This window comes from Peromyscus leucopus, chromosome 10 (genome assembly GCF_004664715.2).
Source record: "Peromyscus leucopus breed LL Stock chromosome 10, UCI_PerLeu_2.1, whole genome shotgun sequence".
Lineage (NCBI taxonomy): Eukaryota > Metazoa > Chordata > Mammalia > Rodentia > Cricetidae > Peromyscus > Peromyscus leucopus.
The window spans coordinates 70,690,548-70,707,483 of record NC_051071.1 but is presented as its reverse complement, the minus strand read 5'-3'; the positions used below and the strand labels follow the sequence as shown (position 1 = coordinate 70,707,483).

At 35.7% G+C, this 16,936-nt stretch overlaps 1 protein-coding gene across 7 annotated transcripts in view; it reads left to right on the top strand.

Annotated features, from left to right (window-relative positions):
* The window catches only part of Epha5 (EPH receptor A5), a 353,466-nt gene that overhangs the window by 282,731 nt on the left and 53,799 nt on the right, over window positions 1–16,936 (top strand). For 5 of the 7 annotated variants that reach the window (XM_028893691.2, XM_028893555.2, XM_028893322.2 and 2 more), the window contains one exon: window positions 12,284–12,349. The exons of the other annotated variants lie outside the window; for them this stretch is intronic. In XM_028893691.2, coding sequence (XP_028749524.1) covers window positions 12,284–12,349 — 66 coding nt within the window. The remainder of the gene's footprint in view (window positions 1–12,283; window positions 12,350–16,936) is intronic. 7 annotated transcript variants of the gene reach the window in all.

Genomic DNA, 16,936 nt, shown 5'->3' with positions numbered 1-16,936 from the left:
CATCTACCATTCCTTCTTGGCCAATTGTATTTATGTTCTTATAAGCAAACAATTTTTTTTAAACATAAAGAAGTTAATTCTCACATTCGCACATGCAAATATTTCTGGACTATTACATTTTCATGGTACAAGATACTCTTTATATTATATTCTCATTGTGATGCCATAAGAGAATATTGCTTCCATGTTGTATATTATCTTTCTGTGTTATTCAATACAATAATGTCTGGAAAGTGGTCTACAGTATTTATACATTTTCAGTCTTAAAGAAGTGAGTTTGATAACTACAAAAAGCCAAAGTAATAAATAAATAAATAAATATAGGAATAACATAAGTAGAAAGATAGATGGAAGGATGGATGGATTTTTGGATGGATGAATGAATGGAAGGATGGGTGGATAGATGGATGGATGAATGGACAGATGAATATAGATAACATAACATCATCAAATCAGGTATGAAAAACTGGAATTTTAGCAGAAATTTACTGTGAAAACCTTGTCATTCAGCCAACTGGAGTTCCCAATAGAGAGAACCCTAGGCAGAACAGTCTTTCCTCAATGATGCTTCCGAGTAGTAGAACAAATAATAGCAGCTGCTAGAGATATGATCATCAAGCTGCCCACTTTCAACTTCAAGCAGAACCCAAGTGGGGGGAATCTGAAGTTCTTGACCAATCTTTCTCTCCATGGATGAGTTTTTTATGGTTGAACATTAAGCCTCTTTTTCCCATTGTAAGAATTTTTATTTGTTTATATATAAGATAAACAATAGTAGTATCAGTTGGAACTGATATACCTTCTAGCTCAGTGGTTCTCAACCTGTTGGTTACAACTCCTTATGGTTGCATATCAGATGTTTACAATTCATAACAACAGCAAAATTATAATTATGAAGTAGCAACAAAATAATTTTATGATTGGGAGTCACCATAACATGAGGAAATGTATTAAAGGGTCTCATCATTAGGAAGGTTGAGAACTACTCTCAGTGTTTTTATTCTGTTATTCTCGTCCCTCCCAATCACAGAGTTAGGGCAGCAGCCCAACACTAGACCGCAGAGGTATTTTGAGACTAATATAGGTAAGTCTGAAAAGGGGACAAGGTGGCAACCCTGCTTCCAGAGCTGGCTTCTTCTTGAGTTCCAACAATACAGGCCAACTTAAAATATGCCTAACATACATTATGAGTCATTAGTAAAAATTTTGAATTTTAAATACTTAAGAATAGTCATCTTGTTTTCTCCTGTTTCTCTTTTTACTTTAAAGCAAATATCCAAGAAATAGACATTCAATTATGGAAGTCAGTGGTATAGAAGAGAAAGGAAGAATGGAAATGTCATTATTCTGATAAACTGACAGACATTATAAATGGATATAAGGGGAATTATAAAAGAAAGTACATGTTTTACAGTGAGCCAGTGAAATCCATATTTTCAAACTTCAGAAGGAGCTTTCTTCTAGTCAGGAATTTATGTGTTGTGTTTATTTATCTCCATTACTCCTGCCTATGATAAAAACTAGTAAGACATTTAATAAAGTTTCTCTTTGGTATTTGATTGTTTTACTAGTGTTGGCACTGGTCAAGGTGATAGAGGTTGTGATGTCTCAATTTCTGTGAGCATGTACATAGCTTCCCATCCTATGGTTGAATACCTACTAATATAAGGCCTAGGCCTTCCATAATTTCAAAAAATATTTATGTAAAGAAGAAAGCACATCTAATTTAATTGTATTATTAGAATTGTTCTTTTTTATTAAGAAATTTGTTTATCCATTTTACACACCAAAGATCCCACTCTTCCCTCCTCCTGCCCGCTCCCCTAATCCTCAGCCTCCCAAACTACTCCCAATTCCCCCTATAAGAAGGCAAGGCCTCCCATGGAGAAGCACATCCAGCAGAGGCAAGTCCAAGCCCTCCTTCCTGCCTCAAAGCTGCATCAGGTGTCCCAACATAGGCAGTGGACTCCAAAAAGCCCACTCATGCACCAGGGATAGATTTTTGATCCTACCACCAGCGTGCCCCCCGCCCCCCGAGCAGATTAAGCTACACAACTGTCTCACCATGCAGAGGGTCTAGTCCTGTCCCATGCAGGCTCCACAGCCATTGATCCAACTTTCATGAGTTCCCACTAGTTTGGTTTGGTCATCTCTGTAGGTTTCCCTTTCATGATCTTGATATACTTGCTCATAGAATCCCTCTTCTCTCTCTTTGACTGAACTCCTGGAGCTCTGCCTGGTGTTTGGCTGTGAATCTGCATCTGATTCCATCAGTCACTGGGGAGAAAAGCTCTGTGATGACAGGGTATTCACTGATCTGATCACTGGGGTAAGCCAGTTAGTTCAGGCACCCTCTCCACTGTTTCTAGTAGTCCAAGCTGGGGTCATCCTTGGGGATTCTTGGCAACTTCCCTAACACTAGGTTCCTCTCTATCCCCATAATGTCTCCCTCTATCATCTTTCATTGCTCTCCCACTCCACTCTGTTCCAGCTCAACCATCCCATTTCCTTATGTTCTCATCCCATATTCCCTTTCGTCCATTGCCCATCCCTTATCCCCAGTTTACTCATGGAGATCTCATCTATTTCCCCTTCCCAGGGCAATCCATGCATCCATCTTTGGGTCTTCCTTGTTAGCTAGCTTCTCTGGAGATGTGGGTTGTTGTCTGGTTATCCTTTGCTTTACATCTAGTATCCACTTATGAATGGGTACATACCATGTTTTTCCTTCTGAGTCTAGGTTACCTCACTCAGTATGATATTTTCTAGTTCCATCCATTTGCCTGCAAATTTCATGATGTCATTGTTTTTCTTTGCTGAGTAGCACACACACACACACACACACACACACACACACACACATATATATATAATGTATAATATGTGTGTGTGTGTATGTGTGTGTGTGCCACATTTTCTTAATCCATTCTTTAGTTGAGGGGCATCTAGGTTGTTTCCAGGTTCTGGCTATTATGAAAAATGCTGTTATGAACATAGTTCAGCATTCCTTGGATATATGCCCAAGAGTGGTATATCTGGGTCTTGAGGAAGATTGATTCCCAATTTTCTAAGAAACCGCCATACTGATTTCCAAAGTGGCTGTACAAGTTTGCACTCCCACCAACAGTGGAGGAGTGTATCCCTTGCACCACATACTCTCCAACATAAGCTGTCTGCAGTGCTTTTGACCTTAGCCATTCTGACAGGTATAAGATGGTATCTCAGAGATGTTTTGATTTGCATCTTCCTGATGAAAAAATAGAGTTGTTCTTAAATATACATATATGCATATATATTGTATGTGTGTGAATTAAATGTATTCTGTTATATTCTGATTCTGAAGCAAGTTAAAAAGCAACATCTTTCTTGTGAAAATATCTGACAATAATGCAGGCTAGCTCTTGGCAGGCAGGCAGAGGATACTGTAATTAGTTTTGAGGGAACACTAAGTTTGTGGTCCAGCAGCTAAGGAGGATGACTAAAGACAGTTCTATAGCTATGGTATGAGAAATACATAGCTAAAATATTTAAGTAAGCTGCATAGAAATATAGAAGCACAAAGGAAGCTTTGACAACACTAACCTCATATGTCACTAAAACCTTGACAGATACATATTAGGGAAAACCTTGTTTGACTTGTTAAAAGATGTGATAGCAGTCATAGTTATCTAGCAATGTCAGACCTCATTTGTGGACAATGTAAACTAATATTGTAAACAAATTGCAGGAGATTATTTGAAGTACCTACAAGGAAACAAATTGCTCCTAAGCACCTCCATGTACTTTAGAAGATTTTATTAACATGCAGATAATTAATATGCTAATTACAAATCATCCTCTTTCATTCATTAAGTAAATTCTCCCAAGACCATTATAAGATGAATGTATAATTCAATACAAAGTATTTATTGACTAAGTACTGCATCAAAACTTCTTAACCTGGAAAGAATTTAGAAGTTCTTAATTGCTGTAGAAATAATACTGATATTTTTGTCTTACAATCAATGCTACTCATTTTGTTGTGGTAAAATAAAATTTGGTCATTGGCTTTTGTTGTTTAATTTTATTTGTTTTCTTTTCTAAAATAATTTCCACTGTTTATAATCTATAGCTATGATCAGAAACAATATAGTATGTATAAGAAGTAAATTGTTTTGCCATAATTTTTGTATTGGAAAAGTGAACAACAGATTCTCAGTCAATACTTACCTATAGTGATAATGACTTCTCTGCCATGATGGGAGAAGTTGACAAGATATTTTATGATATTCATCGCAGTTCAAATATATTCTTTTTACATATAAAAATATTTTTATTCATTTTACATACCAACCACAGGTGCCCCTCTCATCCCTTCTCCGGCTCCCTCCCCCCAAGCCTTCCCTCCAGTCCACCCCTCATCCCTTCCTCCAAAAGGCCTCCCATGAGGAGTCAGCAAAGCCTGGGACATTCAGCTGAAGCAGATCCAAGCCCCTACCCCCTGCATCCAGGGTGAACAAGGCATCAGACATAGTGCAGGATCTATCAAATACATTCTTAAATATATATATATATATATATATATATATATATATATATATATGCTGTTCAATACAATTTTCTAGTTTTATTGTTGGTCTTCCTCTGTAGAATCCACAGAGGATCTCATCCTATCTTAATGCTTAATGCTTTTTGGTTCATTAGAATGATTAAATGAAGCAACTGTGGGACTCATTATTTATGTACAGTTTGCAAGAACAGAAATTAAAGGATTGAAGTGTAGTGTAAAGTTCTCTTTCCTTAAATACTTGGTTTTTTTTAAAGCTTTCATGTAGTTTGCATTATAAGTCCTAGGTTCAAATAATTTTTTTCAATGTAATAAATTGAGTAGTTTTTTTATTTCCCATTTAAAACAACTTTGTAGCATGAATCTTAATAAAATCAAACCTGGGCCAGGTATTGGGCTGTACACTGGAAGATCAGAGAGATAGAACAAGCCACAGCTAACCTCACCTGGCCAGTTCCTCAGCTGATCCTATTTCCTCAGAATGGAAGCCTCTGAGTCCTTATCCAGAATGAATCTCAGCTGAACTGTGCTGCTCAAAAGCCTAAAAGCTTAACCAGCCAAATGCTTCTAGTTTCTGGTCTTCATGCCTTATATATCTTTCCTTTCTGCCATCACTCTCTGGATTAAAGGCTCACTTCTTGGGATTAAAAGCGTGAGTCACCATGCCTGGCTGTTTCCAATGTGGCCTTGAACTCTCAGAGATCCCAGCTGGATTTCTGCCTCTGGAATGCTAGGATTAAAGGTGTGAGTGCCAACATTTTCTAGCCTAAGTATCTAGTGGCTTTTCTGTTCTCTGACCCCAGATAAATTTATTAGGGTACACAATATTTTGGGGAACACAATACCACCACATTTCCCCTTTTTTTGTCTAAAATTTAAAAAAGCTTATAACTAATACAAGAAAAACTATAAATAAGTATATACAAAATATACTGTCAAGAATCACACTAACAATGTCTAGTCCATTAACATTTGACAAATTCAGATAAAAATTCCATTATATGTATTAATAATGTCCAGTCCAGTAACATCTGATAAACTCAGACCAAAAAGTTTTCATTACTTATCTTATTTAAAACAAGTAGTTCCTTTTTAAAAGTAGATTCCATAATCTCCCTTTTTATCTTATCATATCCATATTCTCTCTTTTTTTCTTTTCATAATAGATTCATTAGTCTACCTTTTGTCATTTTTATATCTTCCCCTTTTTCTTCAGTGTAGATTCAGTGATCTACATATTTATCCTATTATTTCTTTATCTTTTTTCTCAGAGTAGATTCAATGATCTATCCCATATCTATATTCTCTTTTTCTTTTTGCTTTCTAGGGGTGAAGATATCTTTAGGGAATCTCGAAAAGAAAATTTTTGGGTTAATTGTCAAGTCCTGTATCATTTGTCCAGTCTCTGCATAATAGGAAAGTTCAGGGCTTGTCACAAGTCCTTGCCCGAATAGTCTGTCGGGCTGGATCATCTCAGCTAGTCCTGACCAGTTTGTAGTCCAAAGCCGATTTTTCCATGGTGTTAATCGGCTTAATGGCTTTATCATAGTCCATGTGGAATCATTTTCGTGGGGTCCTGACTTTTTTTTTTTTTTTTTTGTGCCTCCTCTGTGGTTTGGAGCAATCACAGTCTGATAGATGTCTGTCTCTTGGAACCATGAACATTCTGCCCTAGAACAGAAAATCTTCACAGCAATTTCTCCCCACCATTTGTCTTGCCAAACTTTTCCAAACTGACCTTTGCTGATGCTTTCTTGTGACACGATGATCCTGGCAATTCTTCTCTAAACCAGCAGCAGTAAATCCTTCTGTCCCAGGTAGCAGCATCACTGCAGTCACCAACACGATGAGAAGGAGCTGGCAACGTGAAGCAGCAGCCACTGCCTCCATGGTCCCACTGCTGTTTGTGGCTCGGGCCCAGCCAAAGCTTCTCCTAGGGTGGCCTCAAACTCAGGGTCCTCCTGCCTCTGCCTTCTTCAGTAAATCCAACCAGTGTGTCACCACAACTGGCTAAGTGTAGCTTGGGTCTGAGCTGGGGCCCACAAGGCCACCGGCAAGAGGCTTTTTCGTGAATTCATACCACGAATGCTGGGCGCCAGTTTTTGTTTGCATTTGCAAATTTCTTTTTTTAGTGTTTTATTTATTTATTGTAAAAAGTTTTTTTTTTTTCATTTTACATACTACTCCCAGTTCCCCTCCCTCCCCTTCTCCTGCTCCCCCTACCTTTCCTCATCCCACCCCCCACCCACTCTTCAGAGAGAGTAAGGCCTCCTTGGGGAGTCAACAAAGTCTGGCATATTAAGTTGAGGAAGGTCCAGAGGAACATGCATGGGACTGAATAAGGCCCTCTGAATGTTTGTGACAGTTATGTGGCAAATTTCTCTTTAATATAGATTCATGGCTTCACAATTTTGAAATGTGTATAATTCATTTTCCCTCAGCTTACATGATATCATCTCTATCATACACACATCTGAATAATATAATGGAGCATATAATGCTGAGTATGCTTAAGGAGTCGTGTGTTGTTTAATTTTTGTCAACTTTACACAACCTGGGAGGAGGGAACACAGATTAAGGTATTGCCTTGATCAGGTTGGCTTGTTACTGACTGATGATTGATGTGGGAGGATCCAGCCCCTATAGGTGGTATAGTGCCTAGAGTGTTACTACTGAGTTCTACCAGAAAACAAGCTAAAGAAGCCATGGGGTGAAAACCAGCAAGAGTTCCTCTATGGACTTGACTTCAATTCCTACCTCCAACTTCCTCCTGCCTTTAGTTCCATGGCTTCCCTTAATCATGGACTGCATACTCTGATCAGAAAGAAACCCTTTCCTCAATAACCTAGTTTTGATTGATGATTCATCACAGCAATAGAAACAAACTAGGTCATATTCTTTTAACATTTTACAACAAAACTAAATTTGTTTGATTGCACTACAGGCTACGCTGTGTAAATTTGTTTTGGTGTTCTCCATGATTTCTTTTTAAACAGTGCTGAACACAAAGAGAGCTCTGTACAAAAGTTTTCGTAAAACTTCTTAAATTTTCAGAGTAGGTCAAGGAAATCAGAATGTGGGAAAGAATGTGCTACAAAGAATTAAACAACAAATTGGGAAATGGGGAGACTTACATCCCGTACAGGGGTGATTAAAGTGGTTAATATTGTTGACCTCTTAATGTCCTAACAAGTTATAACGCCCATCTTTGAAAAGGATTATCAGATACATGCTATATCTTGCAATAGTGGTGCAGACATTCTGAACGCAAAGAACTATTTTTATCCAATGTGTAGGATCCAAATATCAACCAAGGCTGCCAGACACGCTTGGTCACCAGATTGACCTGAGAGAGTAGCTTGCTAGTTTGTTATCTCATGTCAATGAAAATTAAAGATGTGTACTCTACTGAGAGTAAGGACAGTGTCATCTATGTGATAAATACACTAGATTCTCTCTGTTTGCTCCAGTACAAAGTACTGCTATTCACTGTGGGTTCATGTGTAAAGAGTAGATGATTCAGCCTTTTTATTTTACTAATAAAGTGAAAACAATTTCTGTCCAAGCAATTGTTTTTTGAACTTGGCTCTTTTGCTGTCTTTGTCTTTTATCTGGAGCACTATAATTGTTTTTCTTTTAATCTCTTACTTTTGAATTAAGTTGTCATGCATTCATAACTTTTAGTCTTGTTTTCCTGATGTGGTATCTTGAGGATCTCTTCCCTTGAGGTCTAATCACCTGCTTCTATAGGGCGAGATTATCTTGCTCACACTGGCACAGGTGCACATGATCTCTCTCTCTCTCTCTCTCTCTCTCTCTCTCTCTCTCTCTCTCTCTCTCTCTCTCTCTCTCTCTCTCACACACACACACACACACACACACACACACCCCACATATATATGTATGGAAAATTGTGTTATCAAATGTAAATTTTCCCAAGGACAAACAGAAAATATCTTATTAAAACAAAACCACGTTTTAATTGGAAGCCTGAAATAGCTAAATGATTTGAAATGTAGCTAGTTATCATCTTGCTATAGCTGCCAGGAGTTACGTGTAGAGTTCCAGGTGCTAAGAGCTGCCAGGAATGCAGATGTCTCCAGGCTCAACCATTGCTCTCAGAAATTTTATTGGCTGCTATTTCGAGCCCATTTGACTTTCAATTTCTAAATTATCTTAAAGGCCTGAATTTCAAACTGCATTTTCCGGACTATTTATTCAATAAGAAAACATGTTTATATACCACCTGGTGGTATTGTGTCCTTGTGACAAACTCCAATGAATTTATTTTAAGAGACTAGTTTATGGAGTTATATCTATATACTTCAAATATGCAGAGAAACAAAACCTCAGGTTTTTTTTTTTTAATAACGTGTATACAAGAAGTCTTATTGTTGGGGTTTTAATCTTTTTTGGGGGACCTGCCATCCAGCTCCCAAATAAATCACACACAGAGGCTTATTTTTAATTATGATTACCCAGCCTTAGCTTGGCTTAGTTTCTAGCCAGCTTTTCTTAGCCTAAATTAACCCATCTATCTTTTGCCTCTGGGCTGTTCCCCATTCTCTAACTTTTGTAAATCTTACTCTTCCTCCAAGGCTTGCTGTATAGCTGGGTGACTGGCCCCTGGAGTCCTCCACCTTCACTGGCTCCTATATCTTCAATCTGCTCCCAGATTTCTCCCTCTGTATATTCTCTCTTTCTGCCAGCCCCGCCTTTCCTTTCTCCCGCCTTGCTATTGGTCAGTTCTTTATTAAACCGTCCGATGTTTTAGACAGGCACAGTAACACAGCTTCACAGAGTTAAACAACTGCAACATAAAGAAAAGCAGCACACTGTAAAATAATAGTCTGCTACAAAGGTTTCATCACTATGTCCTGAGAAAATGTATTTAGTGAAAATTATAAAAATTACACTGACCATTCTCTATATCTACCTGCATGTGGTTAAATATTCAATTATATTATAATGGGGACAATTTAATATGGCAATAATATATGAATCATGAAAATAATGAATTACTCTTTGATAAAAGGCTCTATCTCTTTCCATTGATTATGACGTTGTTAAAAATAATTATATCTATTTTGCTCTAATGGAGTCCAGTGTATCAAAGTCATATTTTCATATCCTCTTACTCTATCTTACTCTATTTTGAAAAAATCCTGTAAAATAGGACACATTATTATCACTGTTCCATAGCTGTCAACCCAGACACAGAGAAGATAACTTAGTTATCTATCAATCTATTTCTCCATCTTAACACAAGTGAGACAGTAGGTAAAATGTCTAAAGCAATGATTAAAGAAAAAAAAAAACCTGTATAGAGTTTTCTGTGTCTTTTAATAAATGTATCAAAAAAGTAAAATTTTAATGATGGGTTAAGGGAATTATCGTTATCAGGAATACAATTCATAGATTCTTTTCTTTTTTTAATTATAGTGAATTCCATGGGGGTAGAAGAAAGAGAGGAGAAAAGAGAGGCATGGATTCTAATTCATAAGATATTGTACTGATAGTTTTTATACCTAAGAGCACTGAATAGAACATTTCTGTTATTGTTAGGATCATGACTTTGTTGTTGTTGTTAGAACTCTGATAGATAATGTCCATCCACAGTCGGCTGTTGCAGCATTCTTAAGCACAATTCTAAGTGTGCTTATAAACCTTTTTCATGGAGATAATTGTACATTAGGGTGAAATGACGTTGTCATTTGTCCACTAAAATTGACTGGATACCTTTGCCTCATTTAATTGCTGTTTAGTTTTATTTGTTGAGTTGTGCTTCTTATGGACAATTAATGCATATGCACATATCCTATACTAGCAGATATAAGTAAATATGGTAATTGCATTGTTAACAACAATTTTAAGAAAATATTGTTACTCACTACATCTAAATTTTGAATGGAAAAGCAGTAAAATCTAGGAAGTGTCTCCATCTTAAGAAACTAACATTCTAAAAAAAAAAAGAAAAATTACAAAACCAAACAATATTGTTTCACTTTGTAGTATAAGTCTCTATCACACACTACTGTCCATTAGCAGTATCAATAAAAAAAAAAAAAGAGCCATCCTGTCTTGAAGAAAGAAAAAAATCAAAACAAACAAAAAAGAGCCACACCCAAGTGAAGTTGACAGTTTTCAGTAAAACAGTTCTTGATGCAAGACTGATAACATGGCATGGGCCATGGAGCAGTGTTCTTGTACCTGTCATTTGAGTGCTGACACATGGCAGGAGCCGTTCTAACCACTGCACTATCTGGAAGACTATGATATATGCTACCCAAGAACAGGAACAGTGGATCCATTGACATGATTGGAATTTTGGATCCACCATGAACTAGTATTTGCTTTGGAATAACATAGACACCCAGCACCTCAGTTTACTCATCATTGAGATGGGGTGAAGCTATCTCAGAACATTGCTACAAATACAAATACATTAAAATCTGCCCAAAGAGTGAAGTATTTTAATTTTTCTATATAACTATGATTTTATGTAAATATAACTTGAATTAATTATAAAAATATATAGTCATGGATATTTGCATTTAAAATAAATGTTATATTATCAGTTTCCTTATCAAGTGATAACCAAATACTCAGACACTTATCAATACTTGGAATACATGTATCATGATGCTTGAGAGAGAAAAAGAAAGAAAAAGGAGAAGGAAATAAAACATACAGACCTGTATATTCTTGCTTGAAAAATCCATTGGTATTGTTTTTAGACAGGTTTATCTGTCTTCATAGTTATTTGGATATATTGAATATATTGAAGATTGTATTTGTTTTACTTTCTAAATTTCATAGAACATGCAGTAGATACATTTCAAGTTAAGGTTCAAAAGAGAAAGATTTTAATCATAAGCCTGGACCGGCTGGTGTATGATATCATTACCAAATTCCATTACTGTTCTCCAGAAATTACTTTAAATGTTGTTCGTAAATGTAAATGGAAGAGAGTGCATCGAAGCACTAAGTCACTTATTTGCTGCATTCTGCCATACGTTCACAAGGTTTCCACCCATAAAATGCATTTTATTAAATAATTCACTTCATATTTCTGGACATTTTCTATCAGCCTTTGGAAAAGTAAAAGTAATTTTGAGGGTTGCAATATCTCCAGCAAGTATGTATTATCTATAATTTATTTTTATATAGCTATAATCTGAAATTATACAGTTAGGAGTGAATTTTCAACATCCAAAAAATGGAAATTAAAATTGATGGTCTTCCAAAAGTTATTTTAGAGTCACCTAGCATGACGTTTTCAATAGTCTATGATAAGCACTTTCACTGGCATAAGTATTAGTTAGTTGTTCTCACTCTAAAACTTGAGGCTACCTACAAAATCTGTCATTAAATAACTACACGTCTTCAAAATACAACTTTGTGGGAAGTCATAAAAATATTTAAATTTTCTTATCTTATTTGCATGTTATATTAATTGAATGCAATGAATTCAAATATATTGACTCATTATGTTTCCTACTGAATAATAATTTTTAAGTAAATTAAACATAGCTACATTAGAACAGCACTGTCTTCCTTAATTCGAGAGATGTCTTGAGTTAAACGATACTATGAGAAAAATTTGATTGCATACATGTAGGAATTTATATCTTGGAAAATTAAAGCAGACACATGCGGGGAAGCCACAGTGTCTTTATGCTTCTCTGAGGGAGAGGGATCGCTTCCTTATCTTGGGCTCTCTTGTTTGCTTTTCAGTTGCTGCGAATGTGGCTGTGGAAGGGCTTCTTCCCTGTGCGCTGTTGCCCATCCAAGCCTAATATGGTTAGTGTTCCCTCCTGCTTCCCTCCTGTGTGATGTCCACCTCTATGTACTACCTCCAGCATTCCTTTGCTTTCTCCATCTGTGTTTACCTTGCAAGTTAGTGAACCTGTTACACTCTAAAGTTGAGAAGAGTACGTGGACCTCATTCCCAAGAGAACCTCCTAAGGAATTTGTCAACGGGCCATTTTAAATAAAATACTGTGAGCAGAGCAGAGTGTGTCTGTCAAGGTCTGTGCTTCTTCTACAAGGCTTTCCAGTGGTTCTGATTTGAAGTAGGAATTCCAAGGAGTACAGCATCTGTCACATTTAACATGTCACTGTTTTTGTTGTTCCATTCAATGAAATCCATATCATGCGTGGAAGTATAATGTTACTTCTGCCCAAGTAAAATCACCTCCTCTGTCTCCCAGATCCATGGAATGTCCATACTGTGACCACAGTCTTCTGTCATCATAATTATCATGGATACATGTGACATTGATGAGAAAATACAGTGTAATCATAAATGGAATTGAATTATTTGTTCTATTTGAAGTGATATTCCTATTTTGATACCACTGAAGTAAAATATATATATATATATATATATATATATTTAAGGATCAATGTCCAAGTGGGATAACCTTAATCATGTACAAATGAAAGAAAATGTAAATATGTAATTAGCTTATAATTTTAATATTTTAAGATAGGATGGACAGGAGAACTTTACTCTTACAATTAGAGGGACTCCTGTGTCATAGGGAGCTAGATTGTAAAATAAATCAGACATTTCTTTTGTAGGTTAGAGTTCCAATTCTTGCATTTGTGTATTATTTTTATTTGTAGTCAAAATTGCCAATAAAAGTCAGTTTTAAATGCATTATACAGGATGACTTGGTGGCCTTTTTAAAATCCATTTTTTATTTTTATTTTACTTGTATTGTGTGTGTCTGAATGTGGCTTTGTGAATGGGTGTGCAGGTGTCCATGAAAGCCAGAGGAGAACATTGGATCCTCTGGAGCTAGTGTTATGTATGGATGGTCATGTGTAATGCAATGAGTTCTGGGGAAAAAAAACTCAGTTTGTCTGGAGGAGCAACAAGTGCACTAGCCACTGAGTCGGGGTGGCATTTTAAATTACTACATTTATTATCAATGTAGTAACTTAAAATTATTCAAGAATAACAGATTTTTGCTAATTAGTGAAATGTGTGTGTGTGGAAATGGGGCTCACCCATTTAAATTTAAATAAATTGTGAAGTCTTTGATGCATTCTCATCTTAACTTTTTAACCTAACTACCTTCCTTCTCATGTATTAGCTACATGTTTCTTGGAATAGTTGTATAAACCTTGCAGGAAATGTGAAACTAATCCTCATGAATCATACCTTATGAAATGTATTATATTAAAATTCTAAGTGAATTAAATTTTAATTCAACAGTGAGCATAGACTATAATTAATCTTTAGATTATTTAAACTATGAAAGTCTTCAGTTTTCTATTGTTGGCAATCATAAAAGGATATTATGGCTAAGTTAACAAAATACTTACAAATTCTCAGAAACTACAATGTTTTGCAAAGCCTTTTTTGATAAAAATATTCATCATGCCATTTCCATAGTTACAAAGATTATTTTTTCATGCACAACCGTTTCTCCTGAGAAGTACAAATGAGAAGTTTCAATGAGCTGTATTTGTAGTTTACATGTCCCTATCAACAGAGATCTTGTCATCTCTGCTTCCTTGTATTTATGTGAAAAAATAAGGATGGGAGTCATAACATTCTGCTAATAAGACAACCTAAACGTCCAATAACCCATTTATATCCGCATTCACTTATACACTTACCATACACTTATTGAAAAATGTTATCCCATAAGTCAAAATCTACCCATCCAGTGTTTAGTAGATGTCCTGAAAACCTAATGTTCATTTGTTTTGTTTTGTTTTGACTTATAAAGCAAACAACTTTTAAGTAAAACATCTGTGTTTAACTGGATAAAACTCTTCATTGTATGTTCCCAACTCTACTACTGGAATGGTCTTACTCTACAGTGTAGACTGACCTGGAATGAATTATGTACCCCTGGTGACCTTGACTCATTGAGTTCCTTCTACTTCATACTTCCATGAGCTGAGACTAAATGCATGAGCCCAAATCCCTGACTCAATTGAATAAACTCCTGAAGTGCAAAAGTCAAAAACTTTCCTCAAAAAGCTGTGTCTTTGTCTTTTTAAGATTCCAGCCATAAAATTCTCTAATTTGAACATTATACAAAGATTAGGATCATTATAATGTCAGGGAAAAAAAGGTGAATGTGATGGTACACAGAGATATGATTTAAGAAAGAATACTTTTAATGGGTGTGGTGGGAAGACCTTTAATTTAAGCATCCTGGAGGAAGAGGTAGGTGGATCTTTGTGAGTTTGGGGCCATTTGGTTATCATAGGAAATTTCAGGCCAGCACTGGTTACATAGTGACCCCTTGCTGTAGAAGGCTGTATTTGTATTTGGCAGTTCCTATGACCAAGACATGAATGCTAAAGCTTCTGTAAATTGTCAGGTTTTCAAAAGTATTGACATAAAGTTCAATCCAAGTACATTGTAATTAACCTTCAAAACAGAAGAATGATAAAGAAATGTACTCATTCTCAGTCTTATAAAGAAATCAGAATTCAAAACTATCCCTCCTTACATGGTTGTATTCCATACAACATTATTAATTTGAAGAAAAAAAAGTTCATAATAGATTACTATGGATTAAATAATAGGATACTCTGATCATCTGAAGGCTCTTCTTGGAGTCAGGATTCATACTTTCTTCTTGGCTATTCCATTCACCAACCATTCCCTCAGCAGACACAAGAGAGCCATTAACAATTCATTGATTCTGTGTATTGCTTGGTACTCTGGAGTGCCTTACACTTATATCTCAAATTTATTATCAAATTTAAATTTATACCCAAAGATAAATTACTCATTGACATCTTCATCCTTACATAGATAAGAGTGTTTGTCTGTTAATGGATTATGGGTTTTCCAAAGTTCAACTAGTGATCTAAAGGCTAAAATCAAATTTTCAAAATTGGTATTACTATTACCAAGGATATATCATCTTAATTTTTAAGATTGATAAGGAAACCGATGGTTTGATTTCTAAATTCACATTGGGTCATGGCTATATTTATATGTCAAGCACCTCTCTGGGAGCTTTAGTGAACACTAATTAGTGACTACATATAAGCTCATCTCAGTTACAGAAAGATACTAAAAAATATTTTTTCTTGTAAACAACAGAATATGCAATCAGATGGTTCTTGTAATAAAACAAACCTTATGTATACTTCTAGGGCAATCATTTCAAAGCACAATAAAATAATTATATGAGGAAAATAAAAAACGTCTTCTCTGTTTAAGAAAAAAAATTTTTTTGGAACATAGGAGGAAATGTTTATGTACAGAGGGACATGTTCATCGACTGTTTGACTGGTTAAAATTGTGCATTTGGAGCAGGTAGACATGATGGTATTGACGGAGCATGCTTCTATGCAAAGCTTTGTTAATGAGGCTGAACCACTCCTGGAGTGCTCGCTTCTGTCAGCTGGGCTTTCACCGACTGTGTCTTGTTGCAGCTTGTTTTCACGATGCTTTAGGGGTTCCAGAACTTAATTTTATGTGTTCATGTTACATGCAGCGTGTATGTTACAGAGCTCCAGAGACACCCATAGTCTGAAACAACCCCTTTGTAACTGTCCCCCTGACTCTCACATCCAGGTAGTAAAATGTTACCTGTTCCTCACCAACGTTTTCCCAGAACATTTTTCAGACGACATCTAAAGTTTTATTTCCATTTTAAATATCTATATGGCTTATTTAACGGATAAGGCTATTGAATATGCAGTTTTGGAAGCTTGCTATCAATGTACTTACTTTTCAAGTGGGAGTTCTGAGAGTGAAAATGGATGCTTGTTTGCTGATGTAAACTGTAAGGATGCATAATCCTTTCAGGTTTCCTTAGAATTCCTACAACAAACTCTTTGTCAGAATTACTTAGATAACACAAATCTCAGGATAAATTTGTGTCATTGTGTTTAGAGCACTGTTGATAAGAAATAGCAGTAACTGCTCTCCTGAGTTACCTACATTAGAGATAAAAACAAATACACAATACCTAGAAACCTAAAAATGATCTGGTGAGATATAATAGATCATCAGGAGTAGGCAACATTTTATTTCAGTACAATTTTGTGTATTTGTTTCTACACTTTTCTATCCATCTCACTGTGGTGAGGTGATTCATGTCTTAAGGGCTCTTGAATAAGAAATACATTGTGTTAGTAATAAAATTCAAAATACACAAAATTTCTAGGATGTTTTCTCCTTCGCTAAAAATAATATATTTTAATCATATTGTTTTAAGTTCTCCAAAATTTATATTAAGTGTATTATACTATTTAATTTTCAGTTCCTTAACATAACGCTGACAACTGTACTTTTTAAAAAGGTGACATTAAAATATACTGTGCTTATCATTTTGTTATATCTGTGTGAGTAACCACTAGGAAAGTACAGAACAAACTCTGTATTGTTTTTATATTAAAACA